This window comes from Trichomonas vaginalis (assembly GCF_026262505.1).
Source record: "Trichomonas vaginalis G3 chromosome Unknown ctg_88, whole genome shotgun sequence".
NCBI lineage: Eukaryota > Parabasalia > Trichomonadida > Trichomonadidae > Trichomonas > Trichomonas vaginalis.
The window spans coordinates 60,218-79,191 of NW_026529175.1; the positions used below are offsets into that span (position 1 = coordinate 60,218).

At 27.8% G+C, this 18,974-nt stretch overlaps 1 protein-coding gene and 2 pseudogenes across 3 annotated transcripts, besides 11 other annotated features; 1 reads left to right on the top strand and 2 right to left on the bottom strand.

Annotated features, from left to right (window-relative positions):
• Positions 1-1,151: 1,151 nt before the first annotated feature.
• Positions 1,152-1,992: a mobile genetic element.
• Positions 1,993-2,221: 229 nt separating this feature from the next.
• Positions 2,222-2,259: a mobile genetic element.
• Positions 2,260-5,698: 3,439 nt separating this feature from the next.
• Positions 5,699-6,536: a mobile genetic element.
• Positions 6,537-7,007: 471 nt separating this feature from the next.
• Positions 7,008-7,036: a mobile genetic element.
• A 264-nt stretch (positions 7,037-7,300) lies between these two features.
• Positions 7,301-8,167: a mobile genetic element.
• A 343-nt stretch (positions 8,168-8,510) lies between these two features.
• Positions 8,511-8,539: a mobile genetic element.
• A 347-nt stretch (positions 8,540-8,886) lies between these two features.
• Positions 8,887-8,936: a mobile genetic element.
• Positions 8,937-8,952: 16 nt separating this feature from the next.
• Positions 8,953-11,297: a mobile genetic element.
• Positions 9,042-9,539, bottom strand: TVAGG3_1072230 (annotated as a pseudogene). The gene has a single exon. A coding segment is annotated over exon 1 (498 nt).
• TVAGG3_1072240 lies at positions 9,989-10,433 on the bottom strand (annotated as a pseudogene). Its single transcript has one exon. A coding segment is annotated over exon 1 (445 nt).
• A 340-nt stretch (positions 11,298-11,637) lies between the features above and the next one.
• Positions 11,638-12,547: a mobile genetic element.
• On the top strand, positions 12,125-12,547 carry TVAGG3_1072260 (gag-polypeptide of LTR copia-type retrotransposon (UBN2 2) family; the record flags this gene model as incomplete). Its single annotated transcript, XM_051256413.1, has 1 exon — positions 12,125-12,547. The coding sequence occupies one exon, from the start codon at positions 12,125-12,127 to the stop codon at positions 12,545-12,547; it is 423 nt and encodes a 140-aa protein (XP_051076380.1).
• A 2,934-nt stretch (positions 12,548-15,481) lies between these two features.
• Positions 15,482-16,322: a mobile genetic element.
• Positions 16,323-16,552: 230 nt separating this feature from the next.
• Positions 16,553-16,590: a mobile genetic element.
• Positions 16,591-18,974: the final 2,384 nt, after the last annotated feature.

Consider the following 18,974-nt stretch of genomic DNA (forward strand, 5'->3'; position numbering starts at 1 on the left):
TTTAATGAAACAATAAAGGTTAAATAAATAATAAAGATTTTTATTTTATATCAGTATTGAGAAGAAGTAACAGCTGACACTTGGTAGACAACTTCTTTATGTCTAGAAAATTCTATCTTGCCTTTTATTTTTTTCTCGCTGTGAAACGTATTCGGTCATTTTTTTAAAAATTAATTTTTTGTTAGAGATAAGAGCTAAAACTCGGTAAACAACTTCTTTATGTCTAGAAAATTCTATCTTGCCTTTTATTTTTTTCTCGCTGTGAAACGTATTCGGTCATTTTTTTAAAAATTAATTTTTTGTTAGAGATAAGAGCTAAAACTCGGTAAACAACTTCTTTATGTCTAGAAAATTCTATCTTGCCTTTTATTTTTTTCTCGCTGTGAAACGTATTCGGTCATTTTTTTAAAAATTAATTTTTTGTTAGAGATAAGAGCTAAAACTCGGTAAACAACTTCTTTATGTCTAGAAAATTCTATCTTGCCTTTTATTTTTTTCTCGCTGTGAAACGTATTCGGTCATTTTTTTAAAAATTAATTTTTTGTTAGAGATAAGAGCTAAAACTCGGTAAACAACTTCTTTATGTCTAGAAAATTCTATCTTGCCTTTTATTTTTTTCTCGCTGTGAAACGTATTCGGTTTTTTTAAAAATTAATTTTTTGTTAGAGATAAGAGCTAAAACTCGGTAAACAACTTCTTTATGTCTAGAAAATTCTATCTTGCCTTTTATTTTTTTCTCGCTGTGAAACGTATTCGGTCATTTTTTTAAAAATTAATTTTTTGTTAGAGATAAGAGCTAAAACTCGGTAAACAACTTCTTTATGTCTAGAAAATTCTATCTTGCCTTTTATTTTTTTCTCGCTGTGAAACGTATTCGGTCATTTTTTTAAAAATTAATTTTTTGTTAGAGATAAGAGCTAAAACTCGGTAAACAACTTCTTTATGTCTAGAAAATTCTATCTTGCCTTTTATTTTTTTCTCGCTGTGAAACGTATTCGGTCATTTTTTTAAAAATTAATTTTTTGTTAGAGATAAGAGCTAAAACTCGGTAAACAACTTCTTTATGTCTAGAAAATTCTATCTTGCCTTTTATTTTTTTCTCGCTGTGAAACGTATTCGGTCATTTTTTTAAAAATTAATTTTTTGTTAGAGATAAGAGCTAAAACTCGGTAAACAACTTCTTTATGTCTAGAAAATTCTATCTTGCCTTTTATTTTTTTCTCGCTGTGAAACGTATTCGGTCATTTTTTTAAAAATTAATTTTTTGTTAGAGATAAGAGCTAAAACTCGGTAAACAACTTCTTTATGTCTAGAAAATTCTATCTTGCCTTTTATTTTTTTCTCGCTGTGAAACGTATTCGGTCATTTTTTTAAAAATTAATTTTTTGTTAGAGATAAGAGCTAAAACTTTGCAGACAACTCCCCCATGTCTAGCAAATTTAACATTCGTCTCCCATTTTTATATATTTGGTTTAGAATGTTCGAAAATGCGTAATATGGTCATTAATATTAATTAAAAAGAACCTTGAATTAATTCAATCTGATCTCACAAAATATTTTAAATTACAAACTTTGTAGTTTGAATAGATAATTAGTATTAAACTCAAATAACTAGTTTATTTTTGAATAAAAATTATTTGAATTCATTCAATTTTGTGAATTTCCCTTCAAAAATCAAGTTTAAATATCTTATTTGCCATATAATTATAAATACAATGAAACATATTCGAAATTGAAAAGAATGACTTTTTCTGTTCTTTCAATCATTCAATTTGAATTTTGCAATATTGGATTTCTCATTAAATAGCTATTAAAAACAACAAGCAATTTAACTTACATTCAAATTTATTTGTGTTATATTCAATCTTCTCAAAACTTATAATTTTCGGCTATAGCATGAGTATATGCTATATAATATAATAAACCTATAATAGTATCATTCTTTCAATTATTTGAAGAGAAAACCGAAAAAATCTATTTTCGGTCTATAACAAGGTTTATCTTCGCTTTTAAGATCATTGAATTTGATTTTTACATAAAATAGTTATATATTAGAAAATAATATGAGTTTATGTGATATTATTTTTCAGAAGATTTTGTGTTCTTATTCAAAATTTTATTTTTTTTATTCAAAAGAATCCTTACAAAATATACATTTACTTTAATTAATATTTAAAAACGTGCTCTATCAAAAGTTCCAAAAATTCAATATTTTAGCTTTTCTGAGGTGTCACTTTTGATGAATTTCTGTTTACAACAGTTCATTCAGATTTTTTTCGTGAACCGAAATGACACGATGACGAAACCACTATACTTAGATTTGGTGACTACCTTATATAAAAACGATATGTGGTGTTTGGCCGGACGATAACCTCAAAAGATATGAATTGTGCACAGTTCGATTGTTCCGTACCGAAATGCATCACTAGAAAAGTGACAAAAAGTGACACTTACTCTTATTTTGTGCGGCAATTTTTTCTAAGTTATTTTGTTAAGCTAAATATGTTATATATTTCAAATCAGCTTTATAAATATTATAGAAAAGTTTATTTTTATTTTTATTTTTAATTATTATTATTATTTTTTAAATTAAAAGAAAACATTAGAATTATATGGATATATTTAAATTAATTATAAAAATAAAATTGAATATATTGAAGTTTGAGTTTATAGGTATACAAATTTTAGAGGCATTTTGGCTGAGAACTATGGTCTGCGAGGTACATAGATAGAATCAGTACCTCGCAGACTATAGTTCTCTATATGGCGCCGAAAATTTTTGGTGAAATGTCGTCGCATTTCACCAAAAATTTTTCGGCGCCATAGGAAGAATTGGAGGGTGTGAGATACTATTACATGCTATAGTACTCACACCCTCCAATTCTTAGCCAAAACGGCTAAAAATTGCTCACAATTTCAACAATTGTGAGCAATTTTCAGCCATTTTGGCTGAGAACTATGGTCTGCGAGGTACATGGATAGAATCAGTACCTCGCAGACTATAGTTCTCTATATGGCGCCCAAAAAAAAATTTATGATTGTTTTTTATCAAATCTTATCCATATTATTCTATTAATGTTAATTATATTTTATCAATTATATTTTTTAAATAATAAACACAAAATCCACTAATTTAAAATTGGCGCCAAATGTCACTTTTGCTAGTGATGCATTTCGGTATGATATAGTGACAACTTTACGTGTCAGATTTTATGAAAATAAGGTATTTATCACAAATATATAATCAATATAATTATATTATAGAAGGCTATTTAATAAATCTATATTTATTATAAAATGATATTTAAAAAAATATGTATAATTATTGAATTAATTTTTGATAAGGAGTCAAAAAATTTTTGACAAAATTGAAATATATTAAGCTAAGAATTGGTGGTGTGAGATACTATTTCATGCAATAGTACTCACACCCTTCAATTCTTCCTATGGCGTCGAGAAAATTTTGGTGAAATGCGACGACATTTCGCCAAAATTTCTCGACGCCATATAGAGAACTATAGTCTGCGAGGTACTGATTCTATCTATGTACCTCGCAGGCTATAGTCCCCAGCCAAAATGGTTAAAAATTGTTGTGCATGAAAAATAGCATGACTTCACTTCTGATAAAAAGTGACAGTATTTGACAGTGTTTGACATCTATTTGTCATATTTGAAAAATGGAGAATAATGATGTAAGGTATACACTAATTAAAATTATTTGAGATGAAAATTTGAAGTGAAAATAAAATTTTATTTTTTTTTAAAAAAAATCATTAATATGTGATGTTTTAAATTTGTTATTATTAATTAATATCTGAAACTATTGAATTATAACAGTTATATGTTCTCAATTTAAAAAAAATTGTGAAGAATTTATATTTTTGGAGAAGGGTGTTTAACATTTGTGAGTGAGAATGCAAGTAGGAAGTTTGGTGTTTAAGGCTAAGTTAATATAGATTTGCTATTGCTATATATGTGAATATGTTGTGTTATAATACAAGATATAAAAATATATTATTAAAATTTTCGACGCCATATAGAGAACTATAGTCTGCGAGGTACTGATTCTATTTATGTGCCTCGCAGACCGTAGTTCTCAGCCAAAATGGCTAAAAAATGGGTGCAATGTAAAAAATTGCACCCAATTTTTAGCCATTTTGGCTAGGAATTGGAGGTGTGAGTACTATCGTTTGTAATAGTTTCTCACACCTCTAATTCTTCGTATATACACATTATAAAATCATTCAAAACGATACACATATTTTCTAAAAAAACAATCCGAAAAATTATGATAATTTATTAAACTTTAATCTAATTCTTAAACCAATTGAATATATCGAATAACACAATTAATTGAATACATCTTTTGAAATTGAAAAGAAAAATTAATAAAAATAAAAAACTGAACTTTATTAAATAAAGAAAAGGTATGAAAAGAAGTTTGAAAACAATAAAAAAATAATGTGATTGTTGATAAACGATTTTTATTTCGACAATTATTAGAAAGGATTATGATAGAGTTTGTAAAATATGTTCGATCTGTGTATGTCAAATCGTGCCAAGTTAAGTATACTAGGGACACAAATTGAGACGAGAAAAGCAAATTGAGAGGAAAAAACCGTTCAAAATGTTGTAAACTTTTGAATTTTAGCCCAAAAATCGCGTTCTTATTTTTGACCTATTCAATTAATAATTTTAGTTTAAATAAAAAATAATTGTTTAGTCTAACGACGACATTCTTTTGGAATAGGAAACAAGATGATTTAAAGGTGCACCCGTATATACGTTTATTTGAGAGGAGGAGGATTACCCTCTCAATTTTGAGGGATTCGTTAGTTTATTTCTCGATGAATATGCAATAAAATTTGATTTTTACCTTATCAATATACTTCATATAATATACACATGTTCATGTAAAAACTTTTTTCCAAAATCCTCAGGAATTAAGGGATTTTTGAATTTTAATAGGGTTGCTAGATTCCCGACGATAGGTGTCTTGGAAGATTTGCCTGGTGTCATCATAGTGTCTTTAAATCAATAATTTTATTTTCGAGTTAGTTTTATCGATTTTTCAATAAAAAACATTTCTAAAACAAGAAAATAAAACGATAAAATATTTATATTTTATATAAGGATCTTATATATTTAAAATAAATATCATTTTATTTTTTTCATTGGTGTCTGTCAAACCATAATACACTATTCAAAAATTCAATGTGTCTTGCGGCTTCAAAAGACACCTTCAAATTGAATGATAGCACAGACACTATTGAGTTTTACCCATTTTATTTAGTTTTTACCCTTTTTATTTTTAAGAATTAATGAATAAAACAGCCGTTTTGCTATAACCTCAATCACTTTTATTTATTATTTTAAATATTATTTAATTTTATTATTTGAATAGGCAAACTTATATTTGAGAAGCTCAATTTGAGACCACTTAATACATTGAAATATCATAAATATTGAAATATTAAAAAGTGTATTTCAAAATATTGAAATTATAAAAATTTATAATACTGAAATTGAGACAAATTAATAAATTCAATGTGTTTTTTTGAAATAACTCTCAAATATTATTTTTTTGTTTATTTAATGATGAATAAATATGATTGCTTTAGTCAATCATAAAAACTAATTCAAGTTTAAAATAATGAAAGGATAATTTAATCGTTTTTTAAAATACAATTATTTTTTGTTATAGACCGAAAATAGATTTTTTCGGTTTTCTCTTCAAATAATTGAAAGAATGATACTATTATAGGTTTATTATATTATATAGCATATACTCATGCTATAGCCGAAAATTATAAGTTTTGAGAAGATTGAATATAACACAAATAAATTTGAATGTAAGTTAAATTGCTTGTTGTTTTTAATAGCTATTTAATGAGAAATCCAATATTGCAAAATTCAAATTGAATGATTGAAAGAACAGAAAAAGTCATTCTTTTCAATTTCGAATATGTTTCATTGTATTTATAATTATATGGCAAATAAGATATTTAAACTTGATTTTTGAAGGGAAATTCACAAAATTGAATGAATTCAAATAATTTTTATTCAAAAATAAACTAGTTATTTGAGTTTAATACTAATTATCTATTCAAACTACAAAGTTTGTAATTTAAAATATTTTGTGAGATCAGATTGAATTAATTCAAGGTTCTTTTTAATTAATATTAATGACCATATTACGCATTTTCGAACATTCTAAACCAAATATATAAAAATGGGAGACGAATGTTAAATTTGCTAGACATGGGGGAGTTGTCTGCAAAGTTTTAGCTCTTATCTCTAACAAAAAATTAATTTTTAAAAAAATGACCGAATACGTTTCACAGCGAGAAAAAAATAAAAGGCAAGATAGAATTTTCTAGACATAAAGAAGTTGTTTACCGAGTTTTAGCTCTTATCTCTAACAAAAAATTAATTTTTAAAAAAATGACCGAATACGTTTCACAGCGAGAAAAAAATAAAAGGCAAGATAGAATTTTCTAGACATAAAGAAGTTGTTTACCGAGTTTTAGCTCTTATCTCTAACAAAAAATTAATTTTTAAAAAAATGAGACCGAATACGTTTCACAGCGAAAAAAAATAAAAGGCAAGATAGAATTTTCTAGACATAAAGAAGTTGTTTACCGAGTTTTAGCTCTTATCTCTAACAAAAAATTAATTTTTAAAAAAAATGACCGAATACGTTTCACAGCGAGAAAAAAATAAAAGGCAAGATAGAATTTTCTAGACATAAAGAAGTTGTTTACCGAGTTTTAGCTCTTATCTCTAACAAAAAATTAATTTTTAAAAAAATGACCGAATACGTTTCACAGCGAGAAAAAAATAAAAGGCAAGATAGAATTTTCTAGACATAAAGAAGTTGTCTACCAAGTGTCAGCTGTTACTTCTTCTCAATACTGATATAAAATAAAAATCTTTATTATTTATTTAACCTTTATTGTTTCATTAAACTTCATTTATTTTATATTATAGTTTTATTCTTTTAGCTACTTGTAAACTAATCTAATTTTATATCATCATTTTACCGGATTATTCTTCAGTACATCGATTGTGTATCTAAAATAATATCATTATCCTTATTCTGTTTTTTTCCAAAATTCTTTTAAATATCTTTTTTGGTTAGATTACTTTATACTTTTTACTTTTATTTTTTAATTTCAAAAAAAAAATTTGGTGATTGTTCTATTCTGTTACAATGTGCATTATCATATTCTAATGAATTATTCATTACATACATTTAAAAAAACTTGTTAAAAATGAAATTAAAAAATTATGTTTATTATTACGCTGTGAATGTGTCAACAGCGGTCATGCCTGTATCTGTATCCCATATTTGCCACAACCTTTCTGTATCTGCATTTGTGTATTTCGGTTTCAGCTGATACATTTGATTTGGCGTGTAATTTGTTCCAGTTAATGGATTAATTGGGAGATCTTCATGCGGTGTGTTATTATTGTACTCCCAAATAAAGGCAGGAATAGCCTGAATGCTTTGGCAGCGCTCCAATGTCGGCCAGAATCTCTCAATCTTCCCATTTTGGTAGGGAGAATGAGAGTCTGTATGCCGCCATTGGACGCCCCAAAGATCAAGTAGATCTTGAAAGGCGCCCCTATTTTCTGAACCGTTGTCGGTCCAGAAACAATAAGGGGCGCCAAATTCAATGAAGGCGGAAGCCGCAACGTTCGCTGTCGTCGTTGCCAGCATATCTGGTATTTGGATACACGCTAGGACTTTGCGGCTAAAATCGTCGATTATGCCATAAATATACTGGCCACGAACACCCCTAAAATAATGAACATCTGCGTGCCAGATAAGATTGGGTGAAAGCGCCCAATATCTTACTGCTGTTTCTGGCCCGGCATGCTCTAATCGCGTCTTGGTGAAATGATTTTCTTTGAAGTATCTGCGTACTTCTCTATAAGATAAATCAATTTGTTGTATCATAAGACGAAATGGTGGAAGTGAACTCAAAATAAGAGTAATTAGGTTATTTTGCCGACCAAATATATTTACAAGGCAAAATATCATATTACATGTCAACCTATTATCAGTATGTTTTGATAAAAAAAATTTATCAAATATCATATTAAAATTAACATCTATATCTATATCAATATCTACACTATAAATTTTTTTATTCAATATCATAGATTTCAAAAATTTATTTCAATTTTAAATTAATTTATGGTTTTCATCAAAATTGTTTTTTATTAAAAAGCATGTTTCACAATTTTTACGGTTTCTTTCAAAAGTTATAAAAAGAGAGTCAATAAGAAATTTCAACGCTTCAAGAAGGAATCAAAGAAATTGACGAAGTTCCAGAATTTTATTCAACAATTCTTAATCAATTAACAAAAACTATACCGAAACTTATCTTACCATCCAAATCAAATCACATTACATACGGAATAAACATTTAATCTTTTACCATTAAAATTATATTTATACGTTATTTAATTTTTTTACGTCTAAGTTGAATAGGATAATAGCCGAAGATATAAAGTAACTATAGTTTACAAGCTAAGGAACAAATCAGCATTGAAACTAAAAAATAACGTATTTGAATAATTTCGTAAAAAATTAGAATTACTCGATATTAAGCATATTGCTTTTCTATCATATATGCTTATATTCTACAATAGTGTTACCAAACATCGGGCAACATCATACGTATAATACAACTTTTTCGTACTTCTTTATCGAATTTAAATAGAACTAAGTTTTTATTTTAAATAAAAGAGAAATAATTCTAATTTATAATCTCATTATTAATTTATTCTCATTTTAATATTTCATCGATTTTTTATTATCGATATTCAATACAAATGAATTCATATTATAATAGTATCTAGTATAACTAGGTATTCTATCACAGTATTTCTTCAATTTATTATAATATTTCAGCATTTTTTAGTTTCAATGCTGATTTGTTCGAGTGTGGGACAAACTATCCAGTGTCACTTTTTTATTAACCTTATTTTAAAAAATTAATAAAATAATAATAAAAAATTATTTGAATCTTTTACATTAATTGTTTCTTTTTTAAAAGTACCTTTAAAGTACAATAAACAAGATTTGAATCTATTGGTCCTTGTTGCAAACTTGAATATATTGCTTCAAGCATTTTCAAACATTCGACTTTTTTGTTTTCCAATATTTGTTCATGGTCATTAGCTTTTCGTAATATACGAACAACTTTATCACTATTGATTAATTGAACTTTAAATTTAATCAATAATGCTGGAACAACCGTTGTGTATAATTCAACAACAAAATCGTCTAATCGAATATTCCTTCTCTCTGGGAAATAAGAATGCTTGAGAACTTTGAAATGTGACTCACTGACGTTATTAGTCGCGTCACCTCCGTTGCGATAGCGCTTATTCCAACGATCTAAATGATGCCTCCATTGCCTATCGAAGTACTTTTGGGCTTTCGGTTCAGTGGAAAGAATTTCAAGAATTCGATCATAAACTGCATCTAGGTCTGCAGCTTCTTCTTGAGTGAGGTGCTCTGGAACTTCTTCACTTGTTTCAAACGTTTCTTCTTCTGGAATAAATTCAGAATCGTTTGGATCATCAGAAGATTCTCGTGGTAAAAAGATTTGAGAAGGTTGAAATTCATTTTCGATGAATTCTTCTTCATATTGTTCCTCTTCTTCAATTTCTTCTGCTTGAAGTAAGTGAGATTGAGCTGGTTCCTCTCTAGGATTTTCTTCTTCTTGGTTCTGTTCTTCCTCGGGAGATTCTTCTTTAGTATCGAATACTAATAATTTCATTAGATTATAAAATTCTTCAAAATTGTCTCGTGATTTAAACTTATCCGCTTTTCTTAATATGGCGCGAAGGACATGCACGCCACACCAAAGAATATGACAGTTTGGAATACCTCGCTCAATTGCCTCGGCTATTTGTGGGGCGCAGTCCATACTTATCATCTCGGGTTCTCTATTAATATATTGAAAATAACGACAAACACAATATTGAATATTTTCGCTTGTGTCAGGAGAAATAAAGAAATACAAAAAAGGAAAAACAATAGTATGTTCTGTTTTTCCTGTGAGTGCATATAATGGAATGTTAGCCCTTAGAAGTTTATACGTTGAATCGATGTGAAACGTAGAAATTTGGTGACCAAGGGCCTTCGCTTCGAAAGGTGCATATAAAAAAACTAGTTTTCCCGGCTCAGAGATAAATTCAATTAAATCTTCTGGACAACTTTCTTGAACAGATTCGACAAAGATAGCTAAAGAAACTTTTTCATCCGAACTAAAGCGTTTGGAAACAATTTCAGCTCTTTGAGCAAATTTACGTAATGCATCTGGACCTTGTGCAAATATTGAAAGTAACTCTTCGTCTGTATATGAAATATTTAAGTCTTGGAAACACTTAAGTTGAGCTGTAGCATGATTCATATTGTTTTCAAAGTAATGTTTAAGATAATTTCTGACAAATAATGAGGATATTGTTTTTGTTGATTTCGGAGGTGCAGAATGATCATGAGAGTCAGAGTGGATTAGTAGTTCATATTTATCTTGATCTATTATCCGGACTTTGAATTTAGCTTGACATTGTGGATACTTACATTTGTATTCGATCGTGGAGTATTCTTTCCTGCATTTTTGAGAGTAGCCCATGCTAGCTTTTATCTCTTCTTGGATACCAAACTGGAGGAGCTCCATAGTGTTGAATATCACGGGCTCCATACAACAAATTGAATAAGGTATTTCAAAATTTGAAGGAAATGGTCCATCATTGAATGTAGTGGCCGGGAATTGAATGACATACAGATAGTTTGAGGAAATTTGTTATAAATTATAATATAATTGAAGAATTAATTATCAAAACAAGTCTAAGAGCCATTTGTCAGATTTTCCCGAAATGCAAGGTTAAGATTTTAGCAGCGACTAACTTTGAGTGTACATATATAATTGTTATACTGAGTACTTTCTATCTGTGTTACTTATTTGAGTCTAAGAGCCATTTGTCAGATTTTCCCGAAATGCAAGGTTAAGATTTTAGCAGCGACTAACTTTGAGTGTACATATATAATTGTTATACTGAGTACTTTCTATCTGTGTTACTTATTTGAGTCTAAGAGTCATTTCTACCATAGAACTAGATATTGTCTCTCATTAAATATATATAACTGTAAACTGCTTAATTCATTTATCTATTTAGATAAAATTATATTTATATAAGATTTCATGTTATTATTTCATCTTTATTATTTTTTTTATTCCTTTGAAAAGTGACACTGGATAGTTTGTCCCTTTCTCGATTTGTTCCTTAGCTTGTAAACTATAGTTACTTTATATCTTCGGCTATTATCCTATTCAACTTAGACGTAAAAAATTAAATAACGTATAAATATAATTTTAATGGTAAAAGATTAAATGTTTATTCCGTATGTAATGTGATTTGATTTGGATGGTAAGATAAGTTTCGGTATAGTTTTGTTAATTGATTAAGAATTGTTGAATAAAATTCTGGAACTTCGTCAATTTCTTTGATTCCTTCTTGAAGCGTTGAAATTTCTTATTGACTCTTTTTTATAACTTTTGAAAGAAACCGTAAAAATTGTGAAACATGCTTTTTAATAAAAAACAATTTTGATGAAAACCATAAATTAATTTAAAATTGAAATAAATTTTTGAAATCTATGATATTGAATAAAAAAATTTATAGTGTAGATATTGATATAGATATAGATGTTAATTTTAATATGATATTTGATAAATTTTTTTTATCAAAACATACTGATAATAGGTTGACATGTAATATGATATTTTGCCTTGTAAATATATTTGGTCGGCAAAATAACCTAATTACTCTTATTTTGAGTTCACTTCCACCATTTCGTCTTATGATACAACAAATTGATTTATCTTATAGAGAAGTACGCAGATACTTCAAAGAAAATCATTTCACCAAGACGCGATTAGAGCATGCCGGGCCAGAAACAGCAGTAAGATATTGGGCGCTTTCACCCAATCTTATCTGGCACGCAGATGTTCATTATTTTAGGGGTGTTCGTGGCCAGTATATTTATGGCATAATCGACGATTTTAGCCGCAAAGTCCTAGCGTGTATCCAAATACCAGATATGCTGGCAGCGACGACAGCGAACGTTGCGGCTTCCGCCTTCATTGAATTTGGCGCCCCTTATTGTTTCTGGACCGACAACGGTTCAGAAAATAGGGGCGCCTTTCAAGATCTACTTGATCTTTGGGGCGTCCAATGGCGGCATACAGACTCTCATTCTCCCTACCAAAATGGGAAGATTGAGAGATTCTGGCCGACATTGGAGCGCTGCCAAAGCATTCAGGCTATTCCTGCCTTTATTTGGGAGTACAATAATAACACACCGCATGAAGATCTCCCAATTAATCCATTAACTGGAACAAATTACACGCCAAATCAAATGTATCAGCTGAAACCGAAATACACAAATGCAGATACAGAAAGGTTGTGGCAAATATGGGATACAGATACAGGCATGACCGCTGTTGACACATTCACAGCGTAATAATAAACATAATTTTTTAATTTCATTTTTAACAAGTTTTTTTAAATGTATGTAATGAATAATTCATTAGAATATGATAATGCACATTGTAACAGAATAGAACAATCACCAAATTTTTTTTTTGAAATTAAAAAATAAAAGTAAAAAGTATAAAGTAATCTAACCAAAAAAGATATTTAAAAGAATTTTGGAAAAAACAGAATAAGGATAATGATATTATTTTAGATACACAATCGATGTACTGAAGAATAATCCGGTAAAATGATGATATAAAATTAGATTAGTTTACAAGTAGCTAAAAGAATAAAACTATAATATAAAATAAATGAAGTTTAATGAAACAATAAAGGTTAAATAAATAATAAAGATTTTTATTTTATATCAGTATTGAGAAGAAGTAACAGCTGACACTTGGTAGACAACTTCTTTATGTCTAGAAAATTCTATCTTGCCTTTTATTTTTTTCTCGCTGTGAAACGTATTCGGTCATTTTTTTAAAAATTAATTTTTTGTTAGAGATAAGAGCTAAAACTCGGTAAACAACTTCTTTATGTCTAGAAAATTCTATCTTGCCTTTTATTTTTTTCTCGCTGTGAAACGTATTCGGTCATTTTTTTAAAAATTAATTTTTTGTTAGAGATAAGAGCTAAAACTCGGTAAACAACTTCTTTATGTCTAGAAAATTCTATCTTGCCTTTTATTTTTTTCTCGCTGTGAAACGTATTCGGTCATTTTTTTAAAAAATTAATTTTTTGTTAGAGATAAGAGCTAAAACTCGGTAAACAACTTCTTTATGTCTAGAAAATTCTATCTTGCCTTTTATTTTTTCTCGCTGTGAAAACGTATTCGGTCATTTTTTTTAAAATTAATTTTTTGTTAGAGATAAGAGCTAAACTCGGTAAACAACTTCTTTATGTCTAGAAAATTCTATCTTGCCTTTTATTTTTTTTCTCGCTGTGAAACGTATTCGGTCATTTTTTTAAAAATTAATTTTTTGTTAGAGATAAGAGCTAAAACTCGGTAAACAACTTCTTTATGTCTAGAAAATTCTATCTTGCCTTTTATTTTTTTCTCGCTGTGAAAGTATTCGGTCATTTTTTTAAAAATTAATTTTTTGTTAGAGATAAGAGCTAAAACTCGGTAAACAACTTCTTTATGTCTAGAAAATTCTATCTTGCCTTTTATTTTTTTCTCGCTGTGAAACGTATTCGGTCATTTTTTTAAAAATTAATTTTTTGTTAGAGATAAGAGCTAAAACTCGGTAAACAACTTCTTTATGTCTAGAAAATTCTATCTTGCCTTTTATTTTTTTCTCGCTGTGAAACGTATTCGGTCATTTTTTTAAAAATTAATTTTTTGTTAGAGATAAGAGCTAAAACTCGGTAAACAACTTCTTTATGTCTAGAAAATTCTATCTTGCCTTTTATTTTTTTCTCGCTGTGAAACGTATTCGGTCATTTTTTTAAAAATTAATTTTTTGTTAGAGATAAGAGCTAAAACTCGGTAAACAACTTCTTTATGTCTAGAAAATTCTATCTTGCCTTTTATTTTTTTCTCGCTGTGAAACGTATTCGGTCATTTTTTTAAAAATTAATTTTTTGTTAGAGATAAGAGCTAAAACTCGGTAAACAACTTCTTTATGTCTAGAAAATTCTATCTTGCCTTTTTTTTTTCTCGCTGTGAAACGTATTCGGTCATTTTTTTAAAAATTAATTTTTTGTTAGAGATAAGAGCTAAAACTCGGTAAACAACTTCTTTATGTCTAGAAAATTCTATCTTGCCTTTTATTTTTTTCTCGCTGTGAAACGTATTCGGTCATTTTTTTAAAAATTAATTTTTTGTTAGAGATAAGAGCTAAAACTCGGTAAACAACTTCTTTATGTCTAGAAAATTCTATCTTGCCTTTTATTTTTTTCTCGCTGTGAAACGTATTCGGTCATTTTTTTAAAAATTAATTTTTTGTTAGAGATAAGAGCTAAAACTCGGTAAACAACTTCTTTATGTCTAGAAAATTCTATCTTGCCTTTTATTTTTTTCTCGCTGTGAAACGTATTCGGTCATTTTTTTAAAAATTAATTTTTTGTTAGAGATAAGAGCTAAAACTCGGTAAACAACTTCTTTATGTCTAGAAAATTCTATCTTGCCTTTTATTTTTTTCTCGCTGTGAAACGTATTCGGTCATTTTTTTAAAAATTAATTTTTTGTTAGAGATAAGAGCTAAAACTCGGTAAACAACTTCTTTATGTCTAGAAAATTCTATCTTGCCTTTTATTTTTTTCTCGCTGTGAAACGTATTCGGTCATTTTTTTAAAAATTAATTTTTTGTTAGAGATAAGAGCTAAAACTCGGTAAACAACTTCTTTATGTCTAGAAAATTCTATCTTGCCTTTTATTTTTTTCTCGCTGTGAAACGTATTCGGTCATTTTTTTAAAAATTAATTTTTTGTTAGAGATAAGAGCTAAAACTCGGTAAACAACTTCTTTATGTCTAGAAAATTCTATCTTGCCTTTTATTTTTTTCTCGCTGTGAAACGTATTCGGTCATTTTTTTAAAAATTAATTTTTTGTTAGAGATAAGAGCTAAAACTCGGTAAACAACTTCTTTATGTCTAGAAAATTCTATCTTGCCTTTTATTTTTTTCTCGCTTGAAACGTATTCGGTCATTTTTTTAAAAATTAATTTTTTGTTAGAGATAAGAGCTAAAACTCGGTAAACAACTTCTTTATGTCTAGAAAATTCTATCTTGCCTTTTATTTTTTTCTCGCTGTGAAACGTATTCGGTCATTTTTTTAAAAATTAATTTTTTGTTAGAGATAAGAGCTAAAACTCGGTAAACAACTTCTTTATGTCTAGAAAATTCTATCTTGCCTTTTATTTTTTTCTCGCTGTGAAACGTATTCGGTCATTTTTTTAAAAATTAATTTTTTGTTAGAGATAAGAGCTAAAACTCGGTAAACAACTTCTTTATGTCTAGAAAATTCTATCTTGCCTTTTATTTTTTTCTCGCTGTGAAACGTATTCGGTCATTTTTTTAAAAATTAATTTTTTGTTAGAGATAAGAGCTAAAACTCGGTAAACAACTTCTTTATGTCTAGAAAATTCTATCTTGCCTTTTATTTTTTTCTCGCTGTGAAACGTATTCGGTCATTTTTTTAAAAATTAATTTTTTGTTAGAGATAAGAGCTAAAACTTTGCAGACAACTCCCCCATGTCTAGCAAATTTAACATTCGTCTCCCATTTTTATATATTTGGTTTAGAATGTTCGAAAATGCGTAATATGGTCATTAATATTAATTAAAAAGAACCTTGAATTAATTCAATCTGATCTCACAAAATATTTTAAATTACAAACTTTGTAGTTTGAATAGATAATTAGTATTAAACTCAAATAACTAGTTTATTTTTGAATAAAAATTATTTGAATTCATTCAATTTTGTGAATTTCCCTTCAAAAATCAAGTTTAAATATCTTATTTGCCATATAATTATAAATACAATGAAACATATTCGAAATTGAAAAGAATGACTTTTTCTGTTCTTTCAATCATTCAATTTGAATTTTGCAATATTGGATTTCTCATTAAATAGCTATTAAAAACAACAAGCAATTTAACTTACATTCAAATTTATTTGTGTTATATTCAATCTTCTCAAAACTTATAATTTTCGGCTATAGCATGAGTATATGCTATATAATATAATAAACCTATAATAGTATCATTCTTTCAATTATTTGAAGAGAAAACCGAAAAAATCTATTTTCGGTCTATAACAAGGTTTATCCTTCGCTTTTAAGATCATTGAATTTGATTTTTACATAAAATAGTTATATATTAGAAAATAATATGAGTTTATGTGATATTATTTTTCAGAAGATTTTGTGTTCTTATTCAAAATTTTATTTTTTTTATTCAAAAGAATCCTTACAAAATATACATTTACTTTAATTAATATTTAAAAACGTGCTCTATCAAAAGTTCCAAAAATTCAATATTTTAGCTTTTCTGAGGTGTCACTTTTGATGAATTTCTGTTTACAACAGTTCATTCAGATTTTTTTCGTGAACCGAAATGACACGATGACGAAACCACTATACTTAGATTTGGTGACTACCTTATATAAAAACGATATGTGGTGTTTGGCCGGACGATAACCTCAAAAGATATGAATTGTGCACAGGTTCGATTGTTCCGTACCGAAATGCATCACTAGAAAAGTGACAAAAAGTGACACTTACTCTTATTTTGTGCGGCAATTTTTCTAAGTTATTTTGTTAAGCTAAATATGTTATATATCAAATCAGCTTTATAAATATTATAGAAAAGTTTATTTTTATTTTTATTTTTAATTATTATTATTATTATTTTTAAATTAAAAGAAAACATTAGAATTATATGGATATATTTAAATTAATTATAAAAATAAAATTGAATATATTGAAGTTTGAGTTTATAGGTATACAAATTTTAGAGGCATTTTGGCTGAGAACTATGGTCTGCGAGGTACATAGATAGAATCAGTACCTCGCAGACTATAGTTCTCTATATGGCGCCGAAAATTTTTGGTGAAATGTCGTCGCATTTCACCAAAAATTTTTCGGCGCCATAGGAAGAATTGGAGGGTGTGAGATACTATTACATGCTATAGTACTCACACCCTCCAATTCTTAGCCAAAACGGCTAAAAATTGCTCACAATTTCAACAATTGTGAGCAATTTTCAGCCATTTTGGCTGAGAACTATGGTCTGCGAGGTACATGGATAGAATCAGTACCTCGCAGACTATAGTTCTCTATATGGCGCCCAAAAAAAAATTTATGATTGTTTTTTATCAAATCTTATCCATATTATTCTATTAATGTTAATTATATTTTATCAATTATATTTTTTTAAATAATAAACACAAAATCCACTAATTTAAAATTGGCGCCAAATGTCACTTTTGCTAGTGATGCATTTCGGTATGATATAGTGACAACTTTACGTGTCAGATTTTATGAAAATAAGGTATTTATCACAAATATATAATCAATATAATTATATTATAGAAGGCTATTTAATAAATCTATATTTATTATAAAATGATATTTAAAAAAATATGTATAATTATTGAATTAATTTTTGATAAGGAGTCAAAAAATTTTTGACAAAATTGAAATATATTTAAGCTAAGAATTGGTGGTGTGAGATACTATTTCATGCAATAGTACTCACACCCTTCAATTCTTCCTATGGCGTCGAGAAAATTTTGGTGAAATGCGACGACATTTCGCCAAAATTTCTCGACGCCATATAGAGAACTATAGTCTGCGAGTATGTACTGATTCTATCTATGTACCTCGCAGGCTATAGTCCCCAGCCAAAATGGTTAAAAATTGTTGTGCATGAAAAATAGCATGACTTCACTTCTGATAAAAAGTGACAGTATTTGACAGTGTTTGACATCTATTTGTCATATTTGAAAAATGGAGAATAATGATGTAAGGTATACACTAATTAAAATTATTTGAGATGAAAATTTGAAGTGAAAATAAAATTTTATTTTTTTTAAAAAAAATCATTAATATGTGATGTTTTAAATTTGTTATTATTAATTAATATCTGAAACTATTGAATTATAACAGTTTATATGTTCTCAATTTAAAAAAAATTGTGAAGAATTTATATTTTTGGAGAAGGGTGTTTAACATTTGTGAGTGAGAATGCAAGTAGAAGTTTGGTGTTTTAAGGCTAAGTTAATATAGATTTGCTATTGCTATATATGTGAATATGTTGTGTTATAATACAAGATATAAAAATATATTATTAAAATTTTCGACGCCATATAGAGAACTATAGTCTGCGAGGTACTGATTCTATTTATGTGCCTCGCAGACCGTAGTTCTCAGCCAAAATGGCTAAAAAATGGGTGCAATGTAAAAAATTGCACCCAATTTTTAGCCATTTTGGCTAGGAATTGGAGGGTGTGAGTACTATCGTTTGTAATAGTTTCTCACACCCTCTAATTCTTCGTATATACACATTATAAAATCATTCAAAACGATACACATATTTTCTAAAAAACAATCCGAAAATTTTATTATGATAATTTATTAAACTTTAATCTAATTCTTAAACCAATTGAATATATCGAATAACACAATTAATTGAATACATCTTTTGAAATTGAAAAGAAAAATTAATAAAAATAAAAAACTGAACTTTATTAAATAAAGAAAAGGTATGAAAAGAAGTTTGAAAACAATAAAAAAATAATGTGATTGTTGATAAACGATTTTTATTTCGACAATTATTAGAAAGGATTATGATAGAGTTTGTAAAATATGTTCGATCTGTGTATGTCAAATCGTGCCAAGTTAAGTATACTAGGGACACAAATTGAGACGAGAAAAGCAAATTGAGAGGAAAAAACCGTTCAAAATGTTG